General features: G+C 58.6%; 2 protein-coding genes across 12 annotated transcripts in view; one reads left to right on the top strand and one right to left on the bottom strand.

The window, feature by feature from the left end:
- The window catches only part of CPSF1 (cleavage and polyadenylation specific factor 1), a 17,533-nt gene extending 12,796 nt beyond the window's left edge, over positions 1-4,737 (top strand). For 2 of the 4 annotated variants that reach the window (XM_055287645.2, XM_063643061.1), the window contains 18 exons: positions 68-204; positions 286-460; positions 534-740; positions 1,058-1,147; positions 1,247-1,390; positions 1,473-1,625; positions 2,422-2,538; positions 2,624-2,714; positions 2,797-2,881; positions 2,952-3,093; positions 3,179-3,331; positions 3,420-3,596; positions 3,675-3,741; positions 3,815-3,862; positions 3,936-4,091; positions 4,175-4,304; positions 4,381-4,519; positions 4,603-4,737. In XM_055287645.2, the coding sequence (XP_055143620.1) occupies positions 68-204; positions 286-460; positions 534-740; positions 1,058-1,147; positions 1,247-1,390; positions 1,473-1,625; positions 2,422-2,538; positions 2,624-2,714; positions 2,797-2,881; positions 2,952-3,093; positions 3,179-3,331; positions 3,420-3,596; positions 3,675-3,741; positions 3,815-3,862; positions 3,936-4,091; positions 4,175-4,304; positions 4,381-4,519; positions 4,603-4,650 (2,259 nt within the window). In that variant the 3' untranslated portion in view covers positions 4,651-4,737. Of the gene's footprint in view, positions 1-67; positions 205-285; positions 461-533; positions 741-1,057; positions 1,148-1,246; positions 1,391-1,472; positions 1,626-2,421; positions 2,539-2,623; positions 2,715-2,796; positions 2,882-2,951; positions 3,094-3,178; positions 3,332-3,419; positions 3,597-3,674; positions 3,742-3,814; positions 3,863-3,920; positions 4,092-4,174; positions 4,305-4,380; positions 4,520-4,602 lie in introns of all 4 variants that reach the window. The other 2 variants (XM_055287646.1, XM_055287643.1) reach the window with 1 other exon arrangement.
- On the bottom strand, positions 4,727-24,905 carry ADCK5 (aarF domain containing kinase 5). 8 transcript variants are annotated; one of them, XM_063643068.1, is made up of 16 exons: positions 24,766-24,787; positions 22,915-23,197; positions 18,784-18,887; positions 16,926-17,075; positions 7,192-7,267; positions 6,896-7,096; positions 6,677-6,817; positions 6,478-6,591; positions 6,241-6,372; positions 6,086-6,169; positions 5,932-6,013; positions 5,783-5,861; positions 5,608-5,699; positions 5,271-5,523; positions 5,076-5,192; positions 4,727-4,999 (listed from the first exon to the last, which is right to left on the bottom strand). In XM_063643068.1, the coding sequence occupies exons 4-16, from the start codon at positions 16,988-16,990 to the stop codon at positions 4,894-4,896; spliced, it is 1,542 nt and encodes a 513-aa protein (XP_063499138.1). In that variant the 5' UTR covers positions 16,991-17,075; positions 18,784-18,887; positions 22,915-23,197; positions 24,766-24,787; the 3' UTR covers positions 4,727-4,893. The 8 variants fall into 8 exon arrangements, with proteins under 8 accessions (XP_063499138.1, XP_055143626.1, XP_063499139.1 ...); XM_055287651.2 differs by lacking the exon at positions 22,915-23,197 and having other exon boundaries at positions 24,766-24,867; XM_063643069.1 differs by lacking the exons at positions 22,915-23,197; positions 24,766-24,787 and adding an exon at positions 20,096-20,268.

The following is a 24,905-nucleotide window of genomic DNA, read 5'->3' as shown; positions in this document are numbered from 1 at the left end:
CCCTCATTCCCGGTGCCCACCTGTCTCCGCCCCCCGCCCGCCGCTGAGCCCACCCCTCTCCCTGCAGCAGTCCAAGGTGATCACGCTGTGCCTGTACCGAGACCTCAGCGGCATGTTCACCACTGAGAGCCGCCTGGGAGGGGCCCGTGACGAGCTCGGGGGCCGCAGCGGCTCGGAGGCCGAGGGCCTGGGCTCGGAGACTAGGTGCGTGGGGGCCGGGGGCGCAGGTAGGGGCTTGGGTCCCTGTGGCTGGCAGGCTGCCTGTGACCCTCTGCTGGCCCCCAGCCCCACAGTGGATGACGAGGAGGAGATGCTGTATGGGGATTCAGGCTCCCTCTTCAGCCCTAGCAAGGAGGAGGCCCGAAGAAGCAGCCAGCCCCCTGCCGACCGGGACCCTGCACCCTTCCGGGCAGAGCCTACCCACTGGTGCCTGCTGGTGCGGGAGAATGGCACCATGGAGGTAGGTAGTGCCCTGCACTGTGGCCCAGCTGGCTCCACCCACCTGCCTCCACTGACTGCTGCCCACCCCGCAGATCTACCAGCTCCCCGACTGGCGGCTGGTGTTCCTGGTGAAGAACTTCCCTGTGGGGCAGCGGGTCCTCGTGGACAGCTCCTTTGGACAGCCCACTACACAGGGCGAGGCCCGCAGGGAGGAGGCCACGCGCCAGGGGGAGCTGCCCCTCGTCAAGGAGGTGCTGCTGGTGGCGCTGGGCAGCCGCCAGAGCAGGCCCTACCTGCTGGTGAGCACGCGTGGCCTGGCCTCCTCTTCCCAGCTTCCCCTGGCCCCGCCCCTTCCATGGCTCCACCCCATCTCCCCCACAGCCCCGCCCCTTCCCGTGGCTCCACCCCATCTTCCCCGCAGCCCTGCCCCTTCCCATGGCTCCACCCCATCTTCCCCACAGCCCTGCCCCTTCCCATGGCTCCACCCCATCTCCCCCACAGCCCCACCCCTTACCCACAGCCCCGCCCCTTACCCACAGCCCACCTCTTCCCATGGCCCATCCCATCTTCTCCATGGCCCTGCCCGTTCCCCCATGGCCCCCCCTCATCCTGCCAGGTGCATGTGGACCAAGAGCTGCTTATCTACGAGGCCTTCCCCCACGACTCTCAGCTCGGCCAGGGCAATCTCAAAGTCCGCTTTAAGAAGGTGCCAGTGGCTGGACTGCTGGGGCGTGGGGTGGGTGTGGTACAAGGTGTGGGTTTCAGACCGGCAGCCCCTGGAGGACCTGCATGGTTCCCCCGCCAGGTCCCTCACAACATCAACTTCCGTGAGAAGAAGCCAAAGCCATCCAAGAAGAAGGCAGAAGGTGGTGGCACGGAGGAGGGGGCCGGGGCCCGGGGCCGTGTGGCACGTTTCCGCTACTTCGAGGATATTTATGGCTACTCAGGGGTAGGCCAGCGCCTTTGCAGGGGTCTGTGGTAGAAGGGAGACGCAGCCTCATCCACAGCATCCTCACGGTGCCTGCCCCCAGGTGTTCATCTGCGGCCCCTCCCCTCACTGGCTCCTGGTGACCGGCCGAGGGGCTCTGCGGCTACACCCCATGGCCATCGATGGCCCCGTCGACTCTTTTGCTCCATTCCATAATGTCAACTGTCCCCGTGGCTTCCTGTACTTCAACAGACAGGTGGGGCCCGGCCGGTTCCCAGCAGCACTGGGTGATGCTGCCCCAGCTGGGGGCTGAGGGGGAGGGGACAGGAGAAGGAACCATTGGCTCCACCCTGAGGACCAGGAAGGAGTGTCCAGAGAGCAATGGGGTTGAGGCTGAGGAGTTGGAACCTGTGACTTGGTGCTCCAAAGGTCTGGAAAGGGGTGGTTGGGAGTTGGGGCTGCAGCCCCTGGGATCCCCACCACTGCTCTGCTGGCTCGCCGGGCAAGCCCTTACAGGGCCTGGCCTCCACACTTCTCAGGAGAGCTGACTTGAGTGCTAGCTCTGCCCTTTGGCTGCTCTGTGACTTTGGGAGGGCACACAGGCTTTCTGATCCTGGTTCCCTATTTAAGCCACCACACCACCAGGTCACTTGAGACCCTGACTGGGATGCGGTGAGTGCTTCCTGGGCTCCTGAGGACTGAGGACTGTCCGTGAAAGAGGGCAGCCCTGGCTCCCTCTGCCTGGTTTTCAGTCCCCAGCATGGCAGTCTGTGGGCTGCCCTTTGTCTGCAGCCTCCAGTGCCCGCCTGGCCTAGCTTTCCCATCCCCTGTGGCCAGCATCCCTAGCCCCAGCTGAGCCTGGGAAAATGGACAGAAGGAGCCCCAGAGGCTGAGCAGCAGCCCCTTCCAGGACCTCGCCTGGACACAGCTGTCCCTCACCCACCCCTGCTCCCACAGAGCTGAAGGCAACATCCCAGGGCTCTTGGTGGCCTGGGCCTGCCTGCCCCTGCCCTTGGCTAGCCCTGGATCCCGACCCTGTGCCCCCACCCCAGGGCGAGCTGAGGATCAGTGTCCTGCCTGCCTACCTGTCCTATGATGCCCCATGGCCTGTCAGGAAGATCCCACTGCGCTGCACAGCCCACTATGTGGCTTACCACGTGGAGTCCAAGGTCTGCCCCCACCCCCACCCCCACCCCACCAGGGACCTTCTGGGCCTGGCCAGGCCACTGGTGTGTGACCCCCACTAACCCACAGGTGTATGCTGTGGCCACCAGCACCAACACGCCGTGTGCCCGCATTCCACGCATGACTGGCGAGGAGAAGGAGTTTGAGACCATCGAGAGAGGTGGTGGCGCCCACACCACACTCCCATCCTCAGCCCCATCTTGGGGAAGCCCCACCCTGACTGTCACCCTTGGTCCCCACAGATGAGCGGTACATCCACCCCCAGCAGGAGGCCTTCTCCATCCAGCTCATCTCCCCGGTCAGCTGGGAGGCTATTCCCAATGCCAGGTGAGGCTGGGCCGGGGTGGGGTCTGCCCAAGGCCTCTGGGCAGCATCCTGAGGCCCCCGGCCCCCACAGGATCGAGCTGCAGGAGTGGGAGCATGTGACCTGCATGAAGACAGTGTCGCTGCGCAGCGAGGAGACCGTGTCGGGCCTCAAAGGCTACGTGGCTGCCGGGACCTGCCTCATGCAGGGGGAGGAGGTCACGTGCCGAGGGCGGGTAAGGTGCCAGTGAGCGGGGGCGGGAGCAGGCAGCCCCTCTGCCATCCCCACAGCCATCCCGCAGCCATACGCATGCCCTGCAGATCTTGATCATGGATGTGATTGAGGTGGTGCCCGAGCCCGGCCAGCCCTTGACCAAGAACAAGTTCAAAGTCCTTTACGAGAAGGAGCAGAAGGGGCCCGTGACCGCCCTGTGCCACTGCAATGGCCACCTGGTGTCGGCCATCGGCCAGAAGGTGTGCCAGTCCCACCCAGCGTGTGCCCCCGGGCTCACCCCCACCTGGCTCCACATCCGCCTCCGCTCACCCTCCCCCTCGCCCCCAGATTTTTCTGTGGAGCCTGCGGGCCAGTGAGCTGACAGGCATGGCCTTCATCGACACGCAGCTCTACATCCACCAGATGATCAGCGTCAAGAACTTCATCCTGGCAGCCGACGTCATGAAGAGCATTTCGCTGCTGCGCTACCAGGAGGAAAGCAAGACGCTGAGCCTGGTGTCGCGGGTACGCCTGTGGCCGTGGTGCTGGTGTCTGGGTGGGTACCCGCCCAAGGCACCTCTGACGCCCCCTTCCCGCCCCCAGGATGCCAAGCCCCTGGAGGTGTACAGTGTGGACTTCATGGTGGACAATGCCCAGCTGGGTTTTCTGGGTATGTGGGCAGGGCCCTGGGGAGCTGAGGCTCTGGGGGTGGCCGGGCCTAACCCTGGGCCTCTGCTCCCCAGTGTCTGACCGCGACCGCAACCTCATGGTGTACATGTACCTGCCAGAAGGTGAGTGCTTCCCCCACCCCCTCTGCCTGGGCCGGGGCTGGGCTAGCAGTGACCCTAGGCCTTTCTGGTCTAGCCAAGGAGAGTTTCGGGGGCATGCGCCTGCTGCGCCGGGCGGACTTCCACGTGGGTGCCCACGTGAACACGTTCTGGAGGACCCCGTGCCGGGGGGCCACTGAGGGGCTCAGCAAAAAGTCGGTCGTGTGGGAGAATAAGCACATCACGTGGTTTGGTGAGTGTGGGGGGGGCAGGTGTGTGTGGTTGGGGGGGCGCCTAGGGTTGGCCTGGCTCACACCAAACCCCCTCCCCCGGCAGCCACCCTGGACGGCGGCATCGGGCTGCTGCTGCCCATGCAGGAGAAAACCTACCGGCGGCTGCTGATGCTGCAGAACGCACTGACCACCATGCTGCCACACCACGCCGGCCTCAACCCCCGCGCCTTCCGGTGAGCCCCAGCCCCGCCCCTGTGCAGCAACCCCTCCACCCCAGCCTGCCCTGACACCCGTGCCTGTACGCCCCAGGATGCTGCACGTGGACCGCCGCACCCTCCAGAATGCCGTGCGCAACGTGCTGGATGGGGAGCTGCTCAACCGCTACCTGTACCTCAGCACCATGGAGCGCAGCGAGCTGGCCAAGAAGATCGGCACCACGCCCGACATAGTGAGTGCGCGCCCCGCCCCTCCGCGCGTCCCGCCCCTCCGCGCGCATCCCCACCCACCCATCCACCCGTCCATCCCCTGCAGATCTTGGACGACTTGCTGGAGACGGACCGCGTCACCGCCCACTTCTAGCCCCGTGGATGCCGTCACCACCAGCACACCGCACTACCTCCCACCCCCATTTTTGTACAAAACACAAGGAAAAACATTTTTGCGTGAGAGGAGTGTGTGGTCATTACACGGCCTCCTGGCCCAGCTGCTGTCACAGTCCCCCAATGCGAGTGCCCACGGGGCTCGGGGTGTCCACACCTCTAGCCCCGCCACCTCCGTCGGCCCAAGGCGAAAATGGCCCCGCCGGCCCTGGGCGGCTGCACTCTAGGTCTCCAGGTACTGGTAGAGCTCCTCTGCTGGGGGCACGAGGCTCAGGTGGACCAGAGCACGAGCCAGGAGGGCGGTCAGCCGCATGGCCAAGGTCTCCAGCCTGCGTGGGTCAGGTCACAGGTCACACGTGGGTGGGGAGCAGGCCCCCGCCACCCACCTGCCCCGCGGCCACTCACCTGAGCGCCACTTCAAACTTGAGCATCTCCCAGACGACCTTGGCATGACGCAGGAGGCTGGTGCCGTAGACACCCCGGTACGTGGCGCCCGCCAGGCGGCTCCAGCCCCGGACGGCCCTGCACACACCCGCGTTAGCGCCGTGTCAGCCCCACACCAGCCCCACCACGGCCGGGGCGCCTCCTCGGGCCACCGACCTCTTAGCCATAAGGAAGTAGCGATCCACGGGGGCGCCGAGGGCCGCATTGATAGCGCGCACGGTGTTGATGTTGCGCAGCACCAACAGCATGGGCCGCGGCAGCGCCCTGAGCACCGCCATGACGGCCTCGAAGCGCTCGCGAGCCATGTCCACCATGTAGGCTGCCTCCTCGCGGCTCAGTAGGTGCGAGCCCCACAGCTGCCCCAGGCGCACGGGGCGCTGCATGAGCATCTCGGAGAACAGGAGGTAGTCTGGGGAGCGAGGGGGCTCTGAGCTGGGCTCTGCGCCACCCGCCTCCCTTCTGTGGTGCCCAGGCCATCCCCGCACGCCCTCACCTTGCACCCCCAGTGCGGCTGCGTGCGCCCTCATGGCGGCGTCGTCCCGCAGGATGATGGCCCGCCACAGCTGGCACAGGGCTGCGCGGTCCCTGGGTGTGGATGGGCCCGCAGCCATGAGCCCTCTGCGGCAGGAGAGGCTTGCCCTGCCCCACGCCCACCCACCCGCGCTCACTTCTCCTCCAGGAACTGGTAGAGCCCGTGGTCCAGCAGCACCAGCTCCGCTTTCCCGTCCGGGCCTTTCCGCACTAGAACTAGGGATACAGCCTCTTAGGTCGCGCTGCGCCCAACCCGAGACCCCCCACCCCCGGGGTAACTTCCTACCGTTGCCAGGGTGTGGATCCGAGTGGATGAAGCCCGTGTAAAATATCTGCTCAGCAAAGGCCTTGATGAGCTTTTCTGCTATCTGGGGAGAGGAGAGGCCTTGCAGTGGACGCAGCACCAGCCCGCCCTGAACCGCCCCTGCCCCCGCACTCACGTCCTGCACCGCCAGCCCCTGGCTCCTGATGGCCTCCACATCGTTGACCTTGCAGCCGGCGCAGAAGTCGGCAGTGAGCACGCGCTGGGGAGAGCAAGAGGCTGGGCTCAGCAGGCCCGGCGCTGTGCCCACCCCAAGGGCCTGGCCCAGCCCACCTTGCTGGACTTGTCCCAGTGCACGCGGGGCACCACGACGTAGGGGAAGTGTGCTAGCTCCCGCGCACAGCGCTCTGCGTTGCGGCCTTCATTCTCGAAGTCCAGCTCCTGGGCCAGGGTCCCCTTCAGGTCCTGGGGGCCAGATGGTGGTTGAGGACCAGCTTTGCCTCGCAGCTGCTCCTACCAGCTCTGCCTACGTGCTTGCTCCTGCTGGCCGGGGAAGGGGTGGGGCGGTACCTGGAGGACCCAGCTGAAGCCAAAGCTGGGGTGCATGACCTCAATGAGCCGCAGCAGGAGCTCCAGGGTGTGGATGTCCCCATCGAAGCGGTCCCGCAGGTCGATGTACTGCACCTGTACTGGGCGAGGGTGTGGTGAGGACGTGGGGCCCCAATGTGCCCCTCCCAGCCCACTGCTGAATAAGGCAGCCCCCATATACCTTCACGGCCACGCTGGTGCCATCGTGCAGCTTGGCTCTGTGCACCTGTGCCAGGCTGGCGGCAGCAATTGGCTGGTAGTCAAACTCCTGGAAGAGCTCATGGGGCAGGGCCTGGAAGTCCTCAAGGAACAACTCGTCCACCTGGAAGGACAGGTGCTCAGAGCAGCCTGGGGCCACTGCCAGAGGCCCCACCTCCCTCTGCCTGAGCGCAGCACTCACCTCCTGGAAGCCCCGCTTGAGGGCCCTGTCCTCTAGCACGCGCAGGGTCCGGGTGTACTCGGGGGGAAGCAGGTGGTTGAAGGAGCACAGCCCCTGGCCCAGCTTCACGTAGAGGCCCCCGTTGCTGATGGCCCCTGCCACCAGGGCATCAGCTGCCCGCTGGTGACACGCAGACATCACCTCCAAGTAGCCCGGGCTGTTCTGACCACAGGCATGGGGAGAACACATGGGGACAGGTGGCTGCCTCCTCAGTCCCACCCAGCCCACCACCTCGTGCCCAGGGCACCAGGACAAACCTCTTCCACCCCTCGAAGGACAACATTGGTGCACCACCAGTAGTCCAGGGAGATCTGCAGGCCGACCTTCAGAGACCTGCGGGCAGAGGTGGCCTCAGTCTCCAGTGGGGCAGGCTTGGGGCCCCAGTGCTTGGTCCTCTTGTCAGAGCCCTCATGGTCTAGCCTCACCCTGGCCAGCCCTTCATGTCCCAAGGGTGAGGCCAAGCCAGGGTCCAGCCTACAGCCATGTAGGCCTGTGTGAGCACAAGGGGGGCTGCTGAGCTCATGGGGTGTCCTGTGGCCCCACAGGTTAGTCTCAGCTCATTATCAGTAGAACAGGGCCAGGTGCGGTGGTGGCTCATGTCAATTATCCCAACACATTGGGAGGCTGTGCTGGGAGGATTACTTGAGCTCAGGAGTTCGAGACTGGCCTGGGCAACATGTTGAAACCCCGTCTGTACCAAAAATACAAAAAATTAGGCAGGCATGGTGGTGCACACCTGTGGTCCCTCAGGAAGCTGAGGCAGAAGGATCGTTTGAGCCTAGGAGGCGGAGACTGCAGTAAGCCGAGATTGCACCACTGCACCACAGCCTGGGTGACAGAGCGAGACTCCATCCAAAAAAGATCTGCAGAGCCGGGCACAGTGGCTCACGCCTGTAATCCCAGCACTTTGGGAGGCCGAGGTGGGCGGATCACCAGAGGTCAGGAGTTCAAGACCAGCCTGGCCAACATGGTGAAACCCCGTTTCTACTAAAAATACAAAAAAATTAGGCCGGTGGCCGGGCGCGGTGGCTCACGCTTGTAATCCCAGCACTTTGGGAGGCCGAGGCGGGCGGATCACGAGGTCAGGAGATCGAGACCACGGTGAAACCCCGTCTCTACTAAAAAACACACACAAAAAAAATTAGCCGGGCGTGGTGGCGGGCGCCTGTAGTCCCAGCTACTCGGAGAGGCTGAGGCAGGAGAATGGCGTGAACCTGGGAGGCGGAGCTTGCAGTGAGCCGAGATTGCGCCACTGCACTCCAGCCTGGGTGACAGAGCAAGACTCCGTCTCAAAAAAAAAAAAAAAAAAAAAAAAAAAAAAATTAGGCCGGGCGCGGTGGCTCACGCTTGTAATCCCAGCACTTTGGGAGGCTGAGGCGGGCGGATCACGGGGTCAGGAGATCGAGACCACGGTGAAACCCCGTCTCTATTAAAAATACAAAAAATTAGCCGGGCGTGGTGGCGGTGCCTGTAGTCCCAGCTACTCGGAGAGGCTGAGGCAGGAGAATGGCGTGAACCCGGGAGGCGGAGCTTGCAGTGAGCCGAGATTGCGCCACTGCACTCCAGGCCCGGAGACACAGCGAGACTCTGTCTCAAAAAAAAAAAAAAAAAAAAAAAAAAAAAAATACAAAAAAATTAGCCAGGTGTGGTAGTGCACACCTGTAATCCCAGCTACTCGGGAGACTGAGGCAGGATAATTGCTTGAACCCGGGAGGTGGAGGCTGCAGTGAGCTGAGATTGCACCTTTGCACTCCAGCTTGGGCAACAAGAGCGAAACTCGGTCTCAAAAAAAAAAAAAAAAGAGGCTGGGCTTGGTGGCTCACGCCTATAATCCCAGCACTTTGGGACGCCGAGGCAGGCAGATCACAAAGTCAAGAGATTGAGACCATCCTGACCAACATGGTGAAACCCTGTCTCTACTAAAATTACAAAAATTAGCTGGGCACGGTGGTGCATGCCTGTAGTGCCAGCTACTCGGGAGGCTGAGGCAGGAGAATCACTTGAAGTCAGAAGGCGGAGGTTTCGGTGAGCTGAAATTGCGCCACTGCACTCCAGCCTGGTGACAAGAGCGAGACTCTGTCTCAAAAAACAAAAAAAGATCTGCAGAATGGGCAGCCTGTGTCCATGCCACCCTCACTTCCTGCCACCCTCAAGGGTGCCCAGGTGAGATGGGGTAGGGGACGGTATGGATGGTGGCATCCCCTGGAGAGATGGGGTTCCAAGGCTGTCTGTGAAGGTAAAGGATGGCAGCACGGGGGCAGGGCTGAGGCAGCAGAGGTCACAGGAGGGTCAAGGTCACCTGCAGCCTGAGGTCCACTAGGAAGAGAGGAGGACACCAGGAGGGTGGGTCTCCAAGGCCTGGGGAGGCAAGGTCCGCAGGGAAGAGAGCCCAGTTAAGGCAGGAAGTGGGGGACATCCTGGGTATCTGTTGAGCAGGTACTGGGCTCCTGGGGGAGATTTAAGCAAGAGGATGGGAATGCTGGGGCAGAGGGGTGTCCCCAGGCCTGGCTCCAGCTAGGAAGATATCAGGGTGGGAGTCCTGGGGGAACTCTGGGGACCAGCTGGGCAGCCCTGGAATGAGGCACCAGGCAGCGGGCAGACCACACACAGGTGCACAGGGAGGGGCTGAGGTTAGAGTGGCTTCTCCAAGGCTGGCCATGGCCAGAGGCCTGTCCCTGCTTTCTGCGACGCTCATGTACCTGCCTGGCAACAGGACCCACAGTCACTCCTCATGCGCAGCTCTGGCTGCTCAGGTGGGCTCTGTGTCCCCCAGCAATCCAGGGAGACCCCCCCGAGCATTCAGGCCCCACTCTGGGCCCCCATAAAGAGCAGAGCACCTGGAGTGTGTTGGTTGAGTTAGACTAGGGTTTTTCTTTTTTTTTTTTTTTTTTGAGACGAAGTCTCGCTCTATCGCCCAGGCTGGAATGCAGTGGCGCAATCTCGGCTCACTGCAAGCTCCGCCTCCCGGGTTCACGCCATTCTCCTGCCTCAGCCTCCCGAGTAGCTGGGACTACAGGCGCCGCCACCACGCCCGGCTAATTTTTTTGTATTTTTAGTAGAGTCAGGGTTTCACCATGTTAGCCAGGATGGTCTCGATCTCCTGACCTCGTGATCCGCCCGCCTCGGCCTCCCAAAGTGCTGGGATGACAGGCGTGAGCCACCGCGCCCGGCCGAGTTGGGCCAGGGTTTCTAAATGTGCTCTGGGACTCAAAGGCTACTCGGTGGGCAGTGCTGGCTTTGGACCAGAGTGCATCAGCTTTAGACTCAAAGACCCTCATCGAGACCCAGGCGTGCAAGAGAAGCCTAACTGCTTGTGGCAGGCACAGGACATGCTTTCGGTGGTTAGTGACTGATGGGGAAGGCAGGGCCTCCAGCCACCTCGTTTCTGTGGCTAGCACTGAGCTGACACCTCAAAAACACTGAAGAGATGAACAGGCGATGGAGCTACCAGCAGACGTTCCGTGGCGTTTGCCCGAGAAGGCACATGGAGAGGCCAAGCCCAGCTGTCCTTTCTGCAAACCAGCCTGCCTGTCCTGACAAACTGCCCCATCCACCCCAACCTGGGCGCATGAGCACAAGACCCCAGCAGCTCCCTGCGTCCCGCAGTCAGTGCCTGTGTGCACGTGAGCCCACACAGTGACTTCCATTACCTAAGCCGAGTCTATTGATACAGCAAGCAGTTTTGACACAGTCAAGAAAAGTTATATCAAAAATGGTTAGGCCAGGCACAGTGGCTCACGCCGGTAATCCCAGCACTTTGGGAGGCCAAGGTGGGTGGATCACCTGAGGTCAGGAGTTCGAGACCAGCCTGACCAACACAGTGAAACCCTGTCTCTACTAAAAATACAAATATTAGCTGGGTGTGGTGGTGCACGCCTGTAGTCCCAGCTACCCGGGAGGGGCTGAGGCACAAGAATCGCTTGAACTCGGGAGGCAGATTGCAGTTGCAGTGAGCCAGGTGCGGTGGCTCACGCCTATAATCCCAACACTTTGGGCGACCAAGGCAGGCAGATCATCTGAGGTCAGGAGTTCGAGACCAGCCTGGCCAACATGGCGAAACCCCGTCTCTACTAAAAATACAAAAATTAGCAGGATGTGGTGGCGCATGCTTGTAATCCCAGCTACTCGGGAGGCTGAGGCGAGAGAACCGCTTGAACCCAGGAGGTGGAAGTTGCAGTGAGCCGAGATTGTGCCACTGCACTCCAGCCTGGGCGAGAGAGTGAGACTGTCTCATAATAATAATAATAATAATAAAAGGTTAAAATCCTTTTACCCTTGAGGTACCGAAGAGGCCACGTGAAGGTAGCTGTGGACTGCCGGGGGAGACGTCTGAGGGCAGGGCAGGTGCATCTCATTTTAGGTCGCATCTGTACATTTAGAGGAGTGTGTGGGCTGACACGAGGCAATATGCATTGATAAAATTCTTGGAGAACTTTTACCCTTGGTGTGGATCTAAGGGGAGCTTTCTACATTTCTAACTTTTCTACTATTAAAATTTGTTACAGTAAACAGAACACTTCTGTAACAAAAAGATGTAAAAACGTCCCACAGACTTGTGCTTGGGAGAGAAGGAATTTAATTTTTTTTTTTTTTTTTTTTTGAGCTGGAATCTCACTCTGTCACCCAGGCTGGAGTGCAATGGCACAGTCTAGGCTCACTGCAACCTCCGCCTCTCAGGTTCAAGCGATTCTCCCGCCTCAGCCTCCCGAGTAGCTGGGACTACAGGCACCTACCACCATGCCCAACTAATTTTTCTATCTTTAGTAGAGATGGGGTTTCTCCACATTGGTCAGGCTGGTCTCGAACTCCTGACCTCGTGATCCGCCCTCCTCGGCCTCCCAAAGCATTTTCACATTGCATTTCACATTGCCTCACAGAGCATTTTCAACATTGCTGTATGTTTGAAGTTTTTCACAATAAAATGTTGGAGGCCGGGTGTGGTGACTCACACCTATAATCCCAGCACTTTGGGAGGCCAAGGCGGGCGGATCACCTGAGTTCAGGAGTTCAAGACCAGCCTGACCAACACAGAGAAACCCGCCTCTACTAAAAAATACAAAATTAGCCGGGCATGGTGGTGCGTGCCTGTAATCCCCAGCTACTCAGGAGGCTGAGGCAGGACAATTGTTTGAATCCAGGAGGTGGAGGTTGCAGTGAGCCGAGATCATACCATTGCACTCTAGCCTGGGTAACAAGAGTGAAACTCTGTCTCAAAAAAAAAAAAAAAAAAGTATCAATGAGTGCTAAACTGCTGGGTGGAGGCCAGGCGCGGTGGCTCATGCCTATAATCCCAGCACTTTGGGAGGCTGAGACAGATGGATCACTTAAGGTCAGGAGTTCAAGACCAGCTTGGCCAACATAGAGAAACCCCGTCTCTACTAAAAATTAAAAAAAAATTAGCCGGGTGTGGTGGCAGGTGTCTGTAATCCCAGCTACTGGGGAGACTGGGGCTGGGAGAATTGCTTGAACCCAGGAGGCAGAGGCTGAAGTGAGCCAAGATGTCACCACTGTACTCCAGCCTGAGCGACAGAGCAAGACTCCGTCTCAATAAATAAAGAAACAAACAAACTGCTGGGTGGAGGAGCAGTGAGAACAGACACATCATCTCAACTGCCTCCATACGGCTAATTACAAGGGAATCAAATGGGGAAACTGAAATCGTGTGCCCGGCAGGACAGAAGCAGTGTCACTCCTGTGAGATTCCTGCCAAAACGGATGACGAATATGACCACAAGCAAACATCAGACAAACCCACGCTGAGAAAATAAGAAGCAGTGAAATATTTCTGTAAAAGATGAGATGGTAATTATTTTAGGCACTATGGCCATGCATGAGCACATGGGCAACTATGCACCACGTGGTCACAGGCAATGCATGAGCATGGCTGTGTTCCAATAAAGCTTTATTTACAAATCAGACAGCTGCCACACTGGGCCCCTGCACTTGGCCCGAGGACCACAGTTGGCTGACTCTTGTTATACAATACTTACAAGCCTGTAATCTTCAAAGGTGTCCAATCATGTGCAATGAAGAATTAACTTTACCCAAAGAGAGGTCTGACCTTTGTCCCTTCTTAAGTCCCTGGAATGTCCTGAGTGATAAGGAGTGCCTCTGTTTTCCATGGTGGCCCTGAGGGTTTATGCTAAGGAGGGACTCAGGGCGAAGACCCACCACTCTGGGGCCTACGGGGATGGGAGGGGGAGGACCAGGGCTGGAAACTGAGTTCCCGGGATTTTCTGAGAAACTGGAGATTTTCAATCAATCCCACCCAAGTATTAATACCCCAACAGAAACTCCAGGCATGGCCCACGTGGTGGCTCATGCCTGTAATCCCAGCACTTTGGGAGTCCGAGGCGGGCAGATCACTTGAGGTCAGCAGTTCAAGACTAGACTGACCAACATGGTGAAACCCTGTTGCTACTGAAAATACAGAACTTAGCCGGGCATGATGGTTGGCACCTGTAATTCCAGCTACTCGGAAGGCTGAGGCAGGAGAATCGCTTGAACCCGGGAGGTGGAGGTTGCAGTGAGCCGAGATCCCGCCACTGCACTCCAGCCTGGGCAGCAAGAGCAAAACTCTGTCTCAAAAAATAAAAAAATAAATAAGTTAAATAAAAAATTAAAAATAGAAAAAATAAGTTAAATAAAAAATTAAAAAATTAAAAATAAAAAAAATAAGTTAAATTTAGGTCAGGTATGGTAGCTCACACCTGTATCCCAGCCGTTTGGGAGGCTGAGGCAAATGGATCACCTGAACTCAGGAGTTCAAGACCAGCCTGGGCATCATGGCAAAACCCCATCTCTACTAAAAATATAAAAAGTTAGCCGGGCGTGGTGGCAGACGCCTGTAGTCCCAGCTACTCGGGAAGCCAAGGCATGAGAATTGCTTGAATATGGAGGTTGCAGTGAGCCAAGATGAAGCCACTGCACTCCAACCTGGGCAACAGAGTGAGACTGTCTCCAAAAAATAAAAAAAAGGGGGGGGTGGGGGGAAGCAAAACACATAGGTGATTTTTTTTTTTGAGACGGAGTCTCGCTCTGTCACCCAGGCTAGAGTGCTGTGGCGCGATCTTGGCTCACTGCAAGCTCCGCCTCCCGGGTTCACGCCATTCTCCTGCCTCAGCCTTCCAAGTAGCTGGGACTACAGGCGACCGCCACCACGCCCAGATAATTTTTTGTATTTTTTAGTAGAGACGGGGTTTCACCGTGTTAGCCAGGATGGTTTTGATCTCCTGACCTCGTGATCCACCCACCTCGGCCTCCCAAAGTGCTGGGATTACAGGCATGAGACACTGCGCCAGGCCACACATAGGTGATTTTATTTTTTATTTTTATTTTTTTGAGACGGGTCTGGATCTGTCTTCCAGGCTGGAGTGCAATGGCGTGATCTCGGTTCACTGCAACCTCTGCCTCCCAGGTTCAAGTGATTTCCCCTGCCTCAGCCTCTCAAAGTAGCTGGGATTACAGGCATGCACTACCACGCCCAGTTAATTTTTTTTTTTTTTTTTTTTTTTGTATTTTAGTAGAGACAGGGTTTCACCATGTAGGCCAGGATGGTCTCAATCTCCTGACCTCGTGATCTGCCTGCCTCAGCCTCCCAACGTGCTGGGATTATAGGCGTGAGCCACTGCGCCTGGTGGCGATTTAAGTTTAGGGCCAGGTATGGTGGCTCACACCTGTAATCCCAGCACTTTGAGAGGCCGAGCTGAGCGGATCACGTGAGGTCAGGAGTTCGACACCAGCCTGTCCAACATGACAAAACCCTGTCTCTACTAAAAATACAAAAACTAGCCGGGCGTGGTGGCGCACACCCATAATCCCAGCTACTTGGGAGACAGGAGAATCCCTTAAACCAAGGGAGCAGAGGTTGCAGTGAGCTGAGATCGCACCACTGCACTCCACCCTGGGTGACAGAGCAAGACTCCGTCTCAAAAAAAAAAAAGAAAAAAGAAAGAAAATGTAAGGAGTGGCAGATTAGAGACAGGGCTAGGAGGCAGAGAAACATTGTCCCAAACCTTCCACCTTCCTGGGCAGCCCCTGACCATTTGGGTACCTGTGGCCTGTTCTGACCTCTGCTGCCTTTTCTTATGGTGCACTGGCCCCGCCATGCTCCTCACCCGCGCTCCTTCCTGTGCTCCTGCGTGGGTGCTGCTGTCACCCAGGATGTGTTCCCGGCCTACCCTGTGCCCTGCCAGGGAAGCGCCACAGGCCTGCTTGTCTATGCAACCGTGATGGCTTAGAGCCAAGGAGAACATGCAGACTGCTGGGAAAGTTAACAACAGAAGTCCCTCCCTGCAACCCCAGCTCAGCCCGAGAGCAAGCTGTGAAAAGATGTTTTCCCAGAAAGTGAGCCCAGAACGCAGGCTCACCAAGCCGGTGGCCGAGGAGGTGGACACCAGACACAGCCGCATGCCATGAAATAGAGGGTGAGACAAACCCAGGCCTGCCAAGCTGACACTTCAGAACCAGGCTGCAGGGGACAGTGGCTGGCAGCCCTGTGTGGCCCTTGCATGCACCGCAGCAGAGGGTCACGAGAAAAAGGCAGAGGACCCGAGGCTCTGTCTTCACCCACCCCAGGCTGCGAGACTGGATGGCCCTGCAAGACAGACAATGCCACCCGAAATCTGCAGGCAGGGACTGCAGGAACTCCAAGCAAAACCAGACGCCAGGGAGACCCACATGGGGGGCAACTGGTTTGTCCTTTAGGCTGAAAATCCTCAGGTGCCCAGCTATCCACAAGCTTCCACTCACTGCTGGAGGAAATTTCTGTGAAACTTCTGGTGAAATCCCTGAAGGCACCAGAAGCTGAGGCACTTGCTGAGAAGCTGACCTAGGCCTGGCAGATGCTCAGAGGCAGAACAGGACCACACCCACCCTGCCTCCTTCCCACCCTGACACTCCGTTCAAAGGGGCTTTGGGCGGCCGGGCGCGGTGGTTCACGCCTGTCACCCTAGCACTTTGGGAGGCCGAGGCGGGCGGATCACAAGGTCAGGAGATTGAGACCATCCTGGCTAACACGGTGAAACCCCGTTTCTACTAAAAATACAAAATAAATAAATAAATAAGCCGGGCGTGGTGGTGGGCGCCTGTAGTCCGGGCTACTCAGGAGGCTGAGGCAGGAGAATGGCGTGAACCCAGGAGGTGGAGCTTGCAGTGAGCCAAGATTGCGCCACTGCACTCCAGCCTGGGCGACAGAGCGAGACTCTGTCTCAAAAAAAAAAAAAAGGTGGAGGGGCGCTTTGGGCTAACAGGTTTCTCTCAAAGCCAAGAGCTGGCTCCACCAGGCTCAGGCTAGGCAGGGCTTTGTGGCTACAGGAATTCCGGGATCTGACCAAAAGCAGGAATGCCCACCCAAGGGTTCCAACAGCAGGTGTCCTCACCCTCCCCAAGTTCTGCACTGTAAGGTAAAGGAGGAAGAAAGGGCCCTGACAGCAATAACCCGATTTTGCCCATCTCCAGGGGCAGGGACAGAGGCAGCCTCCTCTCCCAGGCCCAAACCTTGCAATGGGGCGAGAACAGAAGGAAGGCAGGGCAGCTGCTTCTCTGCCAGCCTAGAAGCCTGAGGGAGAAGGCACCAGCCCAGGGCTGGAGCCCCTTCCCGCTCAGGCCAAGGCTGATCTAGGGAAGGGCCTCTGGCGGCTGCATCCAATGTGGAGGACCCTCCTCTACACCACATCCTATCGGCCTGCCAGTGCTCACTGTCCCCTCAGCCAGCACCTTCCCATGTAGGAAAGGACGCCTGAAAAGCAGCTGTAAAATCCTCAGCAAGCTCTGCAGGCCTCCCAGCCCCACGCCCCTCGTCTGTGAGGACATCTGGAGCAGGCACTCCTACACTGTGCACCCCCCCGTCCGCCACGCCGCACCCCCCGCCCGCCACAGCGCACCCCCCGCCCCCCTCGTCTGTGAGGGCATCTGGAGCAGGCACTCCTGCACGGCGCACCCCCCGTCCGCCACACCACACCCCCTGCCCGCCACCGCTGGGCCCTCTTACCTGCCAAAGCGCCCCATGCCATCCACCACGAGCCGCATCCTCCTCTTCTCCCGCGCCTCTGCCATGACATAGCGGGCTCCGAGGAGCAGGGGCGCCCCCACTACTGCGGTGGAGAGCACCTTCCTCCACAGGGGTGTGGGGCTCGAGAACCTGAGGGGAGACAATGCAGCCTGGAGGCGCCGCCCCCCCACATTCAGCTGGGCTCTGACCTCTGCCCCCCACCTCCCCCAGCACCACCTCTCACTCCTGTGTGCACAGCCATTCTGACGGTGTGGTCAGCAGAGAACACCACCGCATCAGTGTCCCCTTCCCTGAGCCCCTGCACCAAAGCCTGGCACCAGATGGCCTAAGGGGTAGGTCTCATTCAGGTCTGTCCGGAGACCCAGCCAATGGGGTCATGGGACATGGAAATGGCTCCTCAGGTAAAGGAAGCAACTCAGTGGCAGGTCTGCGCTCCTCATGGACTGGGGCCACCTACACTGTGGAGAATCACAACCACTGTCCACCTCGCAGGGTTCAGCTGGATGGCCATCAGCACAGCAGAGACAGGGAAGATGCTGAGGTCGGCGTGTGCTGAGTCACATGACAGCACAGAGCAAGAAACGGAGCTTCCCCCATGCCGAACACAGTAGGATCCACATACCTGCTGAATACAGCAGGAGCCCAATACTCGCCGAATACAGCAGGAGCCCAATACTCGCCGAATACAGCAGGAGCCCAATACTCGCCGAATACAGCAGGAGCCCAATACTCGCCGAATACAGCAGGAGCCCAATACTCGCTGAATACAGCAGGAGCCCAATACTCGCTGAATACAGCAGGAGCCCAATACTCGCCGAATACAGCAGGAGTCCAATACTCGCTGAATACAGCAGGAGCCCAATACTCGCTGAATACAGCAGGAGCCCAATACTCGCCGAATACAGCAGGAGTCCAATACTCGCTGAATACAGCAGGAGCCCAATACTTGCCGAATACAGCAGAAGCCCAATACTTGCTGAATACAGCAGGAGCCCAATACTCGCTGAATACAGCAGGAGTCCAATACTTGCCAAATACAGCAGAAGCCCGATACTTGCTGAATACAGCAGGAGCTCTACCTATGCTGAACACAGTAGGAGCTCCACATATGCTGAATACAGCAGAAAACCCATAATGCTGAGTGCAGCAGGCACTTAAGCACACATCTGTTTCTGCACCCGGCCCATAATGCTGAGTGCGGCAGGCGTCTGAGCACACATCTGTTTCTACACCCGGCTGCATCTGTCCCAGGGACACAGATTCTCCTACTGCAGAGCCCTCAGGAGAAGGAGACCCCTGCCACGTTCGCCGAGCTAGTGGTGCTTGGGCAGCTCACCCTGCCTGCCCTGCCTGGCCACGTCTACCCTCCACGGCCTTCCTGCCTTGCCACCGTCCATCTGCCCACTGTGGTCCAGCCTTGCTGGCCTCAGGACCTCGTCTGGTCTTTCCTTCTGCTCAGAACCATCCCTCCACATCTCTTCTTGCTGCTCTTCCTCTTGTGTGACCCCCATCTACAGTTACCCCACCCTCCTCCAGGCTCTGAATGACCCAGTTTGCTCTTCAGAGCAGGCACTCCATGTGCACCCTTCCCGATTTGCTAGCTGTCTGCTCTAAATGCTGTGGTCAGGGTATGCTCACCCCTGGGCACGGTCCCATGGGTCAGGACCTGGGGGTCTCTGGTCCCAGTGCACCGCACTGAGGAGCAAACATATCCTGTCTTGGTTGGGGGTACAGGAGAAGGTCCAGCCTTGGGCCCTCAACTGCCACTTCTGCATGCACACAGACGCCATCCATGCCTGCCTGGGTGAGAGGCGTGTGCCCGTGGAGGACTCGTTACCTTGGAGGAAGGACCCTGACGTTTCTCCTGAAGAACGCAGCAGGGGACGGCCAGGGCTTCTGCCTGCTGTGCAGCAGAGCAGAGTGGAAATGGCAAAGCTGCAACTGCAAAGAGAGGAAATTGTGTGGGGTCGAACGAGGCCAGGACACGCCCCTGCCCTCAACCACTACCAGCACTTCCATGCGCTGGAGTCTGAGGCAGCCTAACCCTAACCTAATGCATGAGTCCGTTCTCACACTGCTCCAAAGAACAACCCAGGCCGGGCACGGGGGCTCACGCCTGTAATCCCAGCACTTTAGGAGGCCGAGGCAGGTGGATCATCTGAGGCCAGGAGTTTGAGACCAGCCTGATCAACATGGTGAAACCTCGTCTCTACTAAAAATACAAAATTAGTTGGGCATGGTGGTGCATGTGTGTAATCCCAGCTACCCGGGAGGCTGAGGCAGGAGAATTGCTTGAACCCGGGAGGCAGAGGTTGCAGTGAGCTGAAATTGCGCCACTACACTCCAGCCTAGGCGACAGAGTGAAACTCCATCTCAAAAAAAAAATAAAAAAAGAACTACCCAAGCAAGACTGGGTAATTTATGAAGAAAAGAGGTTTGTTTGTTTTTCTGAGATGGAGTCTCGCTCTGTCGCCCAGGCTGGAGTGCAATGGCACGATCTCAGCTCACTACAATCTCAGCCTCCCAAGTTCAAGTGATTCTCTTGCCCCAGCCTCCCGAGTAGCTGGGACTACAAGCATGTGCCACCACATCCAGCTAATTTTTGTATTTTAGTAGAGACGGGGTTTCACCATGTTGGCCAGGCTGGTCTAGAACTCCTGACCTCAAGTGATCTGCCCTCCTCAGCCTCCCAAAGTGCTGGGATTACAGGTGTGAGCCACCGCGCCTGGCCTGGGTTTAACTGACTCACAGTTCCAGGAAGCATCACTGAGAGGCCTCAGGAAACTTACAGTCATGGCAGAAGGCAAATGGGAAGCAAGCACAGTATGGGCGAAGCAGTGGGGGGGCGGAGAGAGAGAGACGGCGAGCAAGAGCGCAAAGGGGAAAGTGCCACACACTTTTAAACCATCAGATCTGAGAACTCACTCACTATCACGACAGCAGCAAGGGGGAATCTGCCCCCATGACCAGATCACCTCCCACTAGGCCCCTCCTCCAACACTGGGAATCGCGACTCAGATGAGCTTTGGGTGGGGACACAAAGCCAAACCACATCACCAAGTCAGTCAGCAAAGACTGTCAGCACCGCTGGGCTCATGCCAGGAAGCCAGGTTCCCATGTTTGATTCCGGAACGGCAACACTATCCTACCTCCTGGGAGCAAGGCTGAGAGTCAAAGTATCAGTGGAGAGAAGGCTAAACGCAGCTTAACCAGGGCTGATGCCTCGGATGTTGACAGGTCATCAAACACACCCCATCTCTGAATGTCCCCTCAGTCTCTGCAGGAAGAGATGGTGTCACCATCCGGATCCTCTGGGATGGGACCCACCCCGTCCCTGCCCCTGCCCTGTCATTTACTATTTCCTGCTGCTGAGCCCACTGACCAGTGGCCAGAGGAAAGCAATCCTCATCTCAGAAGGAAGTGGCAACAGTGCCCGGCCACGGAATCAGACAGCAGACGCCAACCTTGAAGGTGGACGCCCGGATGGGAGGAGTGGCCTGTGTAGGTCACTGTCCTGAAAGCAAATGAAGAAACTTACAACTTACTGAGACCCCACAGACAGGGACCCTGTACAGCTTCTACTTGGAGGAGGAGAGGACATGCTGCAGCTAGCAGGACACACGTAAAGACGCCCCGAGGGCCGCACGCGGTGGCTCACGCCTGTCATGCCAGCACTTTGGGAGGCCAGCACGGGTGGACCATGAGGTCAGGAGATTGAGACCATCCTGGCCAACATGGCGAAACCTCCTCTCTACTAGAAATACAAACAAAGTAGCCAGGTGTGATGGTGCATACCTGTAATCCCAGGTACTTGGGAGGCTGAGACAGGAGAATCACTTGAACTTGGGAGGCGGAGATTGCAGTGAGCCAAGATCGAGACACTGCACTCCAGCCTGGGCGACAGAACGGGACTCCATTTAGGAAAATAAATACATAGGCCAGGCGCGGTGGCTCACGCCTGTAAACCCAGCACTTTGGGAGGCTGAGGCGGGCGGATCATGAGGTCAGGAGATCGAGACCATGGTGAAACCCCGTCTCTACTAAAAATACAAAAAATTAGCTGGGCGTGGTGGCGGGCGCCTGTAGTTCCAGCTACTTGGGAGGCTGAGGCCGGAGAATGGCGTGAACCCGGCAGGCGGAGCTTGCAGTGAGCCGAGATCGCGCCACTGCACTCCAGCCTGGGCGACAGAGCGAGACTCCATTGCAAAAAATAAATAAATAAATACATACATAAATAAAGAAGCCCCACCACGAGACTCTTGACACATTGCGTTACTTTATTTTTGTGATTATGAAAACACCACATAGAACTTACAGTATAATTTAAAAAAAAAAAAAAGAAAGAAAGAAAACACCACAGCTCTCACCAGAAACCTTGGTCTCCCAATCACACTTGACCTATGATGAGGTCTTACAACTCCCTCCACCCCAAATTCCCCAACTGAGAGCTCTTCTAACAAGTCACGGTTTGGGGCAAAAGGACTGTGCATAGCCAGTCATGCCCCGTGGCACGGACGCTAACATGGTCCTCAACACTGGACCTAGTAAGGAACTGACTTGCCAGCTGGTTTCTGGCCAGAGCTCAGAGCCCTGCAGAAAATTTTGAGGACTCCAAACAACACGAAAGCCAAAGGGAAAAGTCCATGACCTCTTGTCCCTAGAGAGCGGGTTGACAGAAACCTCTGCTTGGCGAGGTCACATGCAGCAAGTGCTGATTCAAAAGGAAAACCCGAGGCAGCTGGGCAGCGACTCTTAGGCAGACCATCCACCTGCTGCCTACCCAGCCTGCACCTCCTGACCCTAGCCACCTCTGGTGCCAGCGTGTGCACGGCCAGAGGCCCCGAGATCAGGCAGTCATGCCCACGGACTGTGGAGAGACTCTGAACAGCAGCTCGTAAGTGGCTGCAAGGGAGCTACCCCCAGGTGGCTATCCCAACCACCGCCCACCTCATCCGTTACCAGCAACGCAAGCTGCTTGCGTTTCAACGGGCTCCACCAAGCAGGTGAGGCCAGGAAAGTCATGGCTGGCTGATCGCTGTCTCCAACAACAGTTTTCTGCCCTTTCCTCAGGAACCAGCACTGCAGAAGGGGCTCCAACTGCTTCTGTCACTCCCATTCTCATCCAGGACAGAGATCCCTCCGGTAGACCCCAGGCCACCATCACCCTACCCTGGTCCACCAGCAGCCTCGCTCATGCCCACGCCCGGCTCCACCTTGTTCACCGTGGTCCTGTCCTGCCACTGTCCTCATCACACACCAGCATGACTGTTAACTTACGGAATCTGTCTGACCACTAGACTGTGAGCAGGGCCACCTCTCAACCATCTCTGAACAAGCAGGCACTCAATGAATGCCTGCCGAATGAGACCAACAGCTGTGAAGCACAGGACTGAACAGAACCCCACAAGGCCCTGCCAAGCAACAGGCACTGATAACCCACAGTGCCTGCCAGGGCCCATGAGGCTGTGCAAGAGCCTGGCTCCTTTGAATATGAGGCGCCCGGCACACCCAGACTATCCTCTCTGAAATTCCCATCACACAGGAGAGGTCCCCAAGGCCCAAAGAGGTTATGGGTTGGCGGGCGAGCCTGCAGCCACACCTCCCAGAAAGACTTCCCAGAGCCCAATCCAGGGCAACTCTCACATTACACACAGCCCCAACCGCACCCAGAACACGACCTCTAAACTGCCAGAAGATAAGCCGTCTTTTAGACGGTGGGTCCCCAGGGCCTTCCCCAACACACCTGAGACGGCCCTGGTGACACTGAACCCTGCAGCTCCCCTGACTTCCAAAGCCTTCCAGTTTGGACAAGACGAAACGGGTGCCCTCTGCCCCAACCTCTCATGCTTTCTTATGGTGAGTGTGTGCAGTCTCTCTGTACAAACAGAAACACCCCCCTTTCCAGAGTCACTCTAGACCACAGCTGACTACCTTGAAAGCAGCAAGTGTTCTGCGTGGTAACACTCACACAGGTATCATGAAGTTCACAACCAAAGGGCGTGCTTTGGCCACAGAACCACACGCATGTCCGATTGTGTCTGGTTTTCCAGTGCCTGCAGATGAGGAGGATGCGGCTCCCACAGACAGGCCCGGCCGCAGCAGCGAGAAGCAACTGCCGAGTCTCAGAATGACGCCAGAGGCCGGGCGCGGTGGCTCACACCTGTAATCCCAGTACTTTGGGAGGCCGAGGCGGGCGGATCACGAGGTCAGGAGATCGAGACCATCCTGGCTAACACGGTGAAACCCCATCTCTACTAAAAATACAAAAAATTAGCCGGGTGAGGTGGCAGGCGCCTGTAGTCCCAGCTACAAGGGAGGCTGAGGCAGGAGAATGGCGTGAATCCCGGGGGGCGGAGCCTGCAGTGAGCCGAGATCGCGCCACTGCACTCCAGCCTGGGTGAAAGAGCGAGACTCCGTCTCAAAAAAAAAAAAAAAAAAAAAGAATGACGCCAGAAACTACAAACCACGAACGGATGACCAGAGCCTGGGGAACCCAACAGCACTGTGCACCTCAACAGGAGGGGAAACTGAGGCACATAACTGTCCCCAAAGTTAGGAAGAGACAGATTGGGAGTCTGGGCAGGGTAAGTGGGTCTGGCGACCACACACACTGACCTTCTCCCAGGGTGTGTGACCCTCTCAGCCCCAGCCAGCCCTCAAACGCCGACTGGACCCAGCCCTGCTCACTGGCCATGAGCAGCTCCTAACCAGGGGCTAAACCAACCTGTCCACTCGCTGGGGCTGGGGAGGGACTGAGTGGCCTGCACGTGGGAAGACTTTGTCACCTGGAAGGAGCTGCACTAAAGGCCACCTCCCCGACCCATGAAGCAGCCTGGGGTCACACAGCTGGGCTGGGGCAAGAGTGGGCCGTCCATCCGTGCTATTTATAGCCAGACCGGCAAGGCTAGCTTATCGCCAAACACAAGCTCTGCTGACATTCCAAGAAAAAAAGGAATGGCGCCAGGAGCCCCTTCCATCTCTTCTGGAAGGGGGTGGGTAAGATGCGTGTCAAGGCCTCTGCCCCGCCCCCCCGCAGTCCTAGCCGCAGGGACAGAGGAACGGGACCCGGCGGCCACGTGGGAGCGGGGAGACGCCGAGAGCCTGAGATAGGGGGCCTCGAAGCCGCGGGGGGCGCGCCCCTGAGCCGAGGCAGGGGCGCTCAGAGCAGAGCCCGTCCTGCAGCCCCCGCCCGCCCGCCGCCTCAGGGCAGGGCGGGCCCGGCGGGGAGGCGACCGGAGGAGGTCCCGGGCAACAGGCTGGGCAGGGAGGCGTCCGTGATCCCGGGAGGCCGCCTCGCGAGGGGGACGGCGCCAGTGACTTCCCCGCGGAGCCCCTGCCCTCTGGAGATCGCGCTGTCCCGGGCGCTGGGCACCCGCCTCCGGGCTGGGCGGAGGGGCCCCTGCGGCTCCCAGTGCAGGCGGTGTCAGGGCTGCGGGCGCGGCTCCCGCCTGAAATCTCAGCTCTCGGGGAGGCTGAGGCGGGCGTATCGCTAGAGCCCAGGAGTTCGAGACCAGCCTGAGCAACACGGCGAGACCCCGACTCTGCTAAATACAGAGTCGGCCGGGCGCGGCCACGCCTGCGGTGTCAGCTACCTGCGGGGCCGAGGCGGGAGGATCGCCTGAGTCCGGGAGGCGGAAGCTGCGGTGAGAGGAGATCGCGCCACTGCGCTCCGGGGCGACAGAGCGAGACCCTGCCTCAAAAAAAAAAAGAGGGAAAAAGCCCTGAGGGTCTCTGGGGCGGGGTCTGGGGACCTGCGGGTCTCGGGTCTCTGGGGCTGGTGTGTAGGATCTCCGGCGCCCCGGGCCGGGAGGGTCCTCACCGGTCGCCACATCTCCGACCACTGCTCCGCTCCTCTCCCGCCCGGCGCCGTTTCGCGTCTCGCAGCCCAGCAGTCCCTGCGGGAGGGCGCGCAGTGCGCAGGCGCCAGAACCGAGAGCCCCGCCCCGTGGGCGGTGGGCG

The sequence above is a fragment of the Symphalangus syndactylus genome, chromosome 7 (genome assembly GCF_028878055.3).
Source record: "Symphalangus syndactylus isolate Jambi chromosome 7, NHGRI_mSymSyn1-v2.1_pri, whole genome shotgun sequence".
Lineage (NCBI taxonomy): Eukaryota > Metazoa > Chordata > Mammalia > Primates > Hylobatidae > Symphalangus > Symphalangus syndactylus.
Note: the sequence above shows the minus strand (reverse complement) of the source record. Positions and strands in the feature narration are given on the sequence as shown.

What these genes read in the sequence shown, in the direction of transcription:
- ADCK5 (XM_055287651.2), bottom strand. An exon ending in GGCATGGGGCGCTTTGGCAG is followed by an intron (nt 7,268 to 16,925) that starts GTAAGAGGGCCC and finishes CTCTGCCCGCAG; the next exon opens with GTCTCTGAAGGTCGGCCTGC. An exon ending in GGATCCACACCCTGGCAACG is followed by an intron (nt 5,862 to 5,931) that starts GTAGGAAGTTAC and finishes CTGTATCCCTAG; the next exon opens with TTCTAGTGCGGAAAGGCCCG.